Source organism: Mycena indigotica, assembly GCF_014461135.1.
Source record: "Mycena indigotica strain 171206Taipei chromosome Unknown Mind.scaff0002, whole genome shotgun sequence".
Taxonomy (NCBI): Eukaryota; Fungi; Basidiomycota; class Agaricomycetes; order Agaricales; family Mycenaceae; genus Mycena; species Mycena indigotica.
The window spans coordinates 5,904,818-5,913,127 of NW_023503001.1; the positions used below are offsets into that span (position 1 = coordinate 5,904,818).

General features: G+C 50.8%; 1 protein-coding gene across 1 annotated transcript; it reads left to right on the forward strand.

Moving 5' to 3' along the window:
* Positions 1-1,231: 1,231 nt before the first annotated feature.
* MIND_00286500 (CxC2 domain-containing protein) lies at positions 1,232-4,421 on the forward strand (the record flags this gene model as incomplete). Its single annotated transcript, XM_037359730.1, has 7 exons — positions 1,232-2,445; positions 2,502-2,664; positions 2,711-2,859; positions 2,904-3,301; positions 3,347-3,520; positions 3,565-3,697; positions 3,743-4,421. The coding sequence occupies exons 1-7, from the start codon at positions 2,270-2,272 to the stop codon at positions 4,419-4,421; spliced, it is 1,872 nt and encodes a 623-aa protein (XP_037224825.1). The 5' UTR covers positions 1,232-2,269.
* Between the last annotated feature and the right edge of the window lie 3,889 nt (positions 4,422-8,310).

Genomic DNA, 8,310 nt, shown 5'->3' on the forward strand with positions numbered 1-8,310 from the left:
CAGATCGACATAGCAAGGCAGCGCGACATAACAGCAAGACAGCAAAACGCACACAGGACACAAACAAGGTCCGACATAAGCAGCAAGACTGCGACAGCAAAACGCACACAGGACACAAGCAAGGTCCGACATAAGCTCCAACGAGAGCCGTTCCAATATAATTTGACGAGGCTGATCCTGGCAGTATCTAAAATTGCTCGTTAGATAGGTAGACGTTACAGAATAGAACATGCACTCACTGGCGTAGGAGAATTCGGATGGTTGGGATATCTTCAGGCGTCATGTCTAGCACGCGCAGGTCCAATAAACGGTCGCTCTCGAAGCCACTAATATCGAGCAACGAGTGCTTGATGATGACAACTGACCCAAGGAATGGGGTTTCGCCGTCGCAGAGTTTTTGGATGCCTTGATTCGGATAGTGGTCCAAATCCTCGGGATTGAGAGTGCGATTGCCGTTATTGTCGTCGCTCTCGTCCTCGTCGTTGCTGGCAACATTGGCGTATACACTGGCGCTATCGCTTGCATCCACGCTTTTGACACTCGCGTTATCGTTTGCATCCACGCTTTCAAGTTTGACACTGGCGTTGTCGGCAGCACTCTTGGCAGCACTGGTAGAGTCCGAATCACAGGCGTGCGGGCAGCTCACCACCACTGAAAACGCTTGGCCGGGATAGCCCTCAGGTTGAAAGCGTTTCCAGCCGCCTTTGGCGCAGGCGAAACATGCCAACGGTGAGTGCAGCCATGCCTTTCCGATTTCGTCAGCTACAGTGTCCACAGATATGTCGCTCGGAGTTGGGGGGAGGTCGTAATAGGGAACAGCCAGAAGTAGTGGAACCATCTTGAGCTTCGCGTCATTCCTCATCGGGTGGAAAACCAGATGACGGTAGTACAGTGGCTGATGAATGATGAGATCTGCCGCTTGATAGAGCGATCGGAGATACGTACGAAGCGGGAATCGCTGTCTGGACCGCGAGTGATGAGACGGAGAAACTTCGCCGACGTTGGAGTAGACCGCCCGGCATAGTGTGCGTGGTATTGGCGTGGTAGGAGGAAGAAAAAATGTGAGTCAGCCTGTCACACGCATAACACTATGCAGGCTTGTCACTTGGATCACGATGACGAATGATGGTTACGGAATCAGCACGAGCACGCGGAATGTCACCTTGTTTGGTCACGCCGCCGGCTCTTCTCGCTTCCTCTTCGCTTCAGTTCTCCCTTCGCTTCAGACTCCATGGCGTCCTCTCACAATGACAACACTCGCAAACGCAAAGCAGCAGCCTTCGCGCGCCATCACACGACTCCCATTGAAGAGTTAGTCGGAGCCCCCCCAAATGCTCTGCTGTCCACAAGTGTCCACCGCGTTACCAGCGATAACCGACGCGTCCGCACTGAGACGGTGTTGGTGGAGCCTTCTTCTCCAGTAAAGCGTGCTCGTCGGGAACATTTCGAGCGGCAGAGACCAATCCTTTTCCCTGGCGACGAGCCGGAGCGATATGAAATGGGTTTGGAGGAAGACGAGAGTAGCGTGCAAGACGACAATGCCAATCTCCGCCAAACTCGCCCTGCAGTGAGTCTTCGATTCTTGGGGCCGAGTCTGGTCTAACGCCATTCCAGGACAAGGCCATGCAAGAATGGGCTACCGAATATCGAGACAATTATCTTCGCGCAATGCTCTGGCGAGACGGGCGAGGCCTCGAACACGACTCAAGCTGCTCGAGCTGTAAGCAGCCTAATTCTGTCTTGTACCGCTGCCAGTCTTGCCGCGGCGGGGCCATGCTCTGTCAAGTCTGCTGTGTCAAGGCGCATCAAACTAATCCTACCCATTTTGTTGAGGTAATATGATCGATAAACTGGAACGAAGCGTGGAACTTACTATATCCTTTAGAAATGGACTGGTATATACTTCGTCAGAACAACTCTTCGAGACCTAGGACTTCGGATTCAGTTCGGCCACAACTTCCACGAACAGTGTCCACTTATTTGAACGGGCCGTTCTGACTTCGTTGTTCTCGGGGACAACGGTATCCAAGAGGTCGCAGTCGATTTCTGTGGCTGCTTGAGCAGCGACCCTGACCATATCCAACTCTTGAAAGCTGGTTGGTATCCCGCGACCAGCCATTCTCCTCGAACCTGTGCGACATTCGTGTGCCTTGATAGATTCCATTACCTCTCTTTGCATGGCAAGACGACTGCTTACGACTACTACTCGACACTGGAGTCGCTGACGGATGGGACTGGGGTCAAGCCTCCTGATCGATATGCGATCTTTATGCGCATGGCCCGCCAGTATCGGCACCTGTTACTCCTCAAGAGAATGGGACGCTCTTATGATCGCTATGGAGTTCTCGGTACCGCTCCCGGAGAACTTGCAATTTGCTGTCCCGCTTGTCCTCGGCCTGGAGTCAACTTGCCTGAGGGATGGGAGAACGCTTCGCCCGAGGATAAGTGCGTTATGTTCTTGCTGGGAGTCGTCCGAACGATTGACTGACAGTCTCTTGCAGATGTCTGCATGTCATGTTCATCGCCATAGATGCCTGTTTTCGCTTAAAACGTCGAGCCATCTCCAATGAGTTGCGCGATCCTGGTCTTGGGACCGGTTGGGCTTATATGCTTGAATGGCATCCCTATCGAGAACATCTCCTGACTGTGACGGACCAGCAAGAGGTTTGAACGTCCTTGAATCGGGAGAACCAGCTGATTTTAACTCCAGATGAGCACTTGCAGTGGCCTTGCCGCCCTCGACCACGCAAATTCAAAGTTTTCTCGAGGATATAGTGTCACGGGTGTAGGCATGGGTGTTTGTGCACGACACGAGTTTGTGCTCCCGAATGGTGTCGGAGATCTACAGGCTGGTGAACGGTATGTGTGATATTCTAATCGGATGTGGACTAATATTTTGATAGTTACAGTAACATGGACTATATATTCGGCTCCTTCATGCGCCATATCCACCCTGCTCTCCTGAAAATCATCTCCTACGACATCGTCTGTCAATGGATGAAGAAGTTGCGCGAACGATTGGCGAAGTTACCGTCACTCGTACGATTATCACTCGTTCTTGCGATGGTTCGTTTCGCCATCCCCAAAATGCATATCAATGGCCATTTGGTTCTGTGTCAGATCCTTTTTTCGTTGCTCTTGATTCTGGGCTCGGGAATGACCGATGGGGAGGGTGTGGAGCGCCCTTGGAGTATGATTGGAGGAATCGCAGCTAGCACCAGGGTATGTGGACCCGGAGCTCGCTGGGATCAACTAGATGACCATTGGTCATTCTGGAATTGGATAAAACTCCTTCGACTGGGTGAGCTCGCTTTCCTTTATGAACTCTCTGACTTACTGCGTTTAGCGGGTCTTTTACGACGTCGAACGGACAAAGCAGCAGAGGAGTTGCTGAAACAAGAGCGGGACTTCGAGCTCTTGACTTTGGGCAATGTCGATCGCGTTCCCGCTTGGAAGGCGCAGGTCGAAGAGTTTGAAGCCGACAACTCCAAGCCTAATCCCTACGAGTCAAGATCCGAGGGTAAGCCTAGACTAACTTATGACTTGATCGCTCATCTTGTATAGGTTTAACCGAAGCTGCCGTTCGCAAGATGTATGAGGAGGAGGAGGCTGCTCAAGAGAAAGCGGGGGCCATCCCCATCCACGATGTCTCACCCACGGAGTTCATCGTTGCATTGTTGGATGCAGAATCGGACCAGTCAGTGTTTATCTGGCTCAAACAGCTATATTAATGAAAGTGTAGGCGGCGCATTCGTGGTTTGGTCGATCTGAAAAGGACGAGAGGATCGGCCGGGGGAGTCAGTCTTCGCCGTCAACGTCGAAAGCTTAACCGCACTATCAAGCGGCTGCGACTTCTACAAACGACTTACATGCCGGCAGCGCTGCGAACTTTCGAATCTCTGAAAATCTCGCAGGAAACGCTTGCTGAGCGCGTTCCCCTTCTCCCCCCTTCTGCTTTATCTCCTGCTGAACGCGCGAATGGTGGTTGTCGAGACGGATTGATCGAGATTGAAAAGGGTTTGCGAGATGCGCAGTGTCGCTCTTCGTTAACCTGCCTTCAACTCCAACTCCATGTGAAGTCAAGATTGCTTACTTATAAGCGAAACAATTCGCGTGCCCAAGCAATGAACACGCGCTCGCGGACTCTCGTCGACCAAAACGAGCGCAAAATACTTCTATACTCAGAGAAGTATCAAGCTGCGTGGCGAGCATTGGTGGCTATTGAAGGGGATGCCAGGCTAATAGGATGGCGGAAACTGGAAAAGGCTGATATTCGGTGCATCGAGGACGCGGAGCAAGTGGCAAGAGATAATCAAAGACGCGCCAAAGCGGAACGCGCTCAGAAAGCACGAGACGCAGAGCTGCAACGGGCCGGGCTCCCAGCTTTGCCTGTCAATGGACAGCGAAGAGTTGGAGGATAACGAGGATGAGGATTTGATAGAAGGGACGTCAGTCCAGAGGATCAACCGGCGAGATGCTGCCTTGCAAGCGAATGCATTCTTCAAGCACGGGGAGAGCCGACGGCAAGTCTCGTGGATCTGGAGCAACGTATCTAACACATCGGAGGGTGTGGAGGAAGGTACGCCTCCGTAACGCCTTTTACTCTGTTCTGATGCTCGATATCTATAGCTCTGCGAATCGAGTGGGCCAAGTCTTACGCTAGACTGCGTCGTTGGAGAGAAGAGGTGCGCATCCTCGACGCCGAATCGGACCGCCTGCAGCTGTCCTTCGCTTTTGAGGAAAATGTGTGGGTGGAGCGAGGGAAGCAGGTTGATATCGCTGTGCTTGGGGTGGAAGCGGCGGAGGGCGCTGATAAGCCGCATTCTGGAACACACATAGGAAACCACTATTTTTGTTCGTTTCATGGTTACAGCGCACGTCTAGGAACTGGCATGAGTCCCGAATGGCCAGTTAGGGAGATATCTGCGAAGAGGCGTTTGATTCGACCGTTGTTGATAGCAACTGGCCGTTCAGAACGACTCTTACAACAACCAAAAACAACAGCAGAGCCCAACCAACATAGAGGATCCATCCAATCCTATATATATACCAAAAGGGGAGTGTAAACTAAAAGGCATATTCGGTCTGGCACGCGCTGGGACTCGAACTCAGAACGCTCCGACGAAGGTTCAACCAGGCTTGAACGGATCAGTCCCTGACAGCATTGGAACGGTTTCGGAACTTACGCAAGGATAAGGACATGTGGAGGTGCGGTTAAACGGGAGGCATGACTCAGTGGAAACGAGGGCTTGGCTGCAGATCGCGGCGACCTTAACCCGCAACCGTTCAACCGAACAACTCGACAACAGATTGCGATTATCTCGTTAAGAGATTTGCCTAACGGTGTCTGGCGGTTAACCTCAAGTCATGGATATCGATGGAAAGCTAGGAAGTGGAGCAACACGACGATAACAACAACGGTTAGCGGACCGTTCACAAAAACGCATAGACGGTCGCAATAAAGGAGGATTTACAAAGGTCATTGACACCAAACACGCGCTACCGGTCATCTAGACCTGGATTTTCGACTCTGGGCCTTATGGCGAAACGATACCTTACAAATTATGCACATGGACCATCATTCTGTTGTGGCGATTTACCTGATCTTATCATTTTCTGTTTTAGTATTTATATCTCTGTCCTGTATTTGAGCGATTCACGGATTGCCCCGCGTTACTAGGTGCATCTGGGGATCTAGCTTGTCAATATCATCCTGCTAGCTCTTTCATTCAAGTAAAAAGGCGTTGTGATCGAAGAGTTGAGGGTTCCGGTTGCCGTATAAAAGAGTTCCGGTTGGCGTACACTTGGTTTCGGTTGGCGGTCGAGAGTTTAAGGCAGTTAGTTCCTGACTTGAGACGACTCTTTGGGTTTAAGGCAGTTAGTTCCTGATCCAAACGAGTATAAACGGTTCTGGGCATCGTATTGGCGCTTTCCTATTGCTGGATTTCGTCGATAGTACGCTTAAGGACGACCACAAAACAAATCTTTAACAAGATTTCATTCGATCTACCCTACAACCTTGCACACCCGTGTACAGGCTCTGTTCCCAGGGTTCTGCACTCGTATTAGGAGACGGTTATTGGTGGTTGTTGGACGTTTGGAACGGTGTTATACGGTTATCGCTCAGACAGAACGACTATTAGTTGTTTTGTTGTTGAGTTTTAGTTGTGTAGTGCCGGTCTCATCTCCGGTCTCCCCACCCGTCATCCACCCTCATCATCTGGAGCCCACCGCGAGGGGTGATCGAGTGTTATATTGCAAAGAACTCTGTTTAGTGCAAAAACAGCTGTGACAAGAAAGAAGACAAGCAAGCGCCCACACGCTTGGATCAAAGTACAAAATTCCACCAAAAGGGAAACAGAAAGATCTCACTGATTCCCAACCAAACGACTTCCCTGGATTGTTAAGAGGCGTTGGAGAACTGCGACCAACACCACTTTTCGTTCCCAAATTAACGAAGAAACCAACACCGAGAACCACGCTCAACTCACAAGGAGCTCGGAACAGAGAAGCACCACAAAAATCGACGAAACCTCAAGCAGCTTGTCAAGGAAACCGATTCAAGCATCGAGCAAAAAGCGCTTACCAACAAAACCAGCTACAAAGCGCAAAACAACCGAAAGGAACACTACAGTCGAAGAAGAACAGCAATCGTCGACACCATCTTCACCTTTAACGGACCTATCTGAAGGTGAACACAACACAAATCGGATTAACGAACAACCGATTGAACAAAACAACAACATGGGGGATAACGGAAACGTAAATAATGGAGGTCTGGGAGGAGCGGCTGCGCGTTTTAAAGTACCGGAAACCTGGGATTCGGGTCGTCCGAGTTTCGATGGGAAGACTCCTGGCAAGTTGGAGAAATTCCTAGACGAATGCGATCGCATTATCGACCAGGCAAGTATTACTGAAGCGGCGGAAAAGAAGGAGACGGTGTTGCGGTATTTGGATACTCGATATGTGAAGGAAGCGTGGAAGAACTTGACGCCATATGGAGGAGGAACGTTCGAAGAGTGGAAAACGGCGATAAAGTCGATGTATCCAGAGTTGGATGAGGTGAACGAAGGGTCGAGGAGGCGTTTGAGAGAGATTTGCGCGGAAGCCAAGGGGGCGAGTCGAGAGGATTTGGGGTTGGTTACTCGTTTTTGTGCGTTCTTCGTACCAGAAGCAGAGAAACTACTCCTGCCTCCCTCGTTGGTCACGAACAAAGAGTTGGTGTCCTTGATCTTGAATACGTTGCGTAGCGATTTCGCGTCAGCAGTCGAAGCGGCGCTGAACCAGCCAAATATCGCGAATATTCTAGGGCCAAACGCAAATGCAAATCAGAACGCAGCAAACACTCGTAGAGGGGATCGTTGGAGCTACAAGGAGGTTCTCAAGGTGGTGGCATGGCTTGCGAACAACTGGTCGGGCAGAGAAGCGGATGCGGTATCGGGATGATGCTAAACCATCGATCTCGATGTCGAATCTCAGTGGAGGACCGTTAACCTCGGATACGAGGGTCAAGTCGGAGTTTAGAGACCAAATGGAGAGTTTTGCGCTGGAAATAAATCGTTAAAGGACGTCATGGCCGTGGGATAAGCAGTTGATTGAGACTATGAAGCAGATGCATGTAGCAACTGAATCTAGATCGAAGGAAACAGCGACTCACCAGCACCAAGGGCAGCCTCAACGAGAATATCGCCAGGGTGGAGAGCGAAACTATGGTGGAATGCAAGGAAATGAACAGTGTCATTTCTGCGAAGAGACTGGGCATATGGTGCGGGATTGTCCGAAAAAGAGGGCGTTATTGGACCAAGGAAAGATCGTTATGGAGAATGGGGTTTTGCGATTACCTGGTGGATATTATATCCCCAAGTATCCTGAGAACGTGTCACGTTATCAACGAGTGTTGGATTGGTATAGCAAGGGAGGAGGAGCTGGAACGACTGGGGAACGCAAGTGAACTATCAATCGTCGTTTTTCAACGAGTATACTCCGAACGAGCAATACAATCTCTTGTATGACACAAGCGAAGACGAAATCCGTTCGTTACGGGCCCAGATGGCGGCTATGGCGAAGCAAGTGCAAGCCAATAGCCTGTCGACTGGTGGCCAACAGCAGCGTTTTTCAAGTCCTCAAGCACCAGTGCAGACCTATCCACAGATCCTTCAACGGGAACCCATGGTGCAAAACGGAAGTGGTGGAAGAACACAGCAGCGAATGGGGGAGAGTGGAGTTGGGAACGAAGCTTATCCTTCCTTCATTCAAGCGCCCGTTCAACCGGGCTTGCCCGGCAGGGGATTCGAACTTTCAACAGTTCTT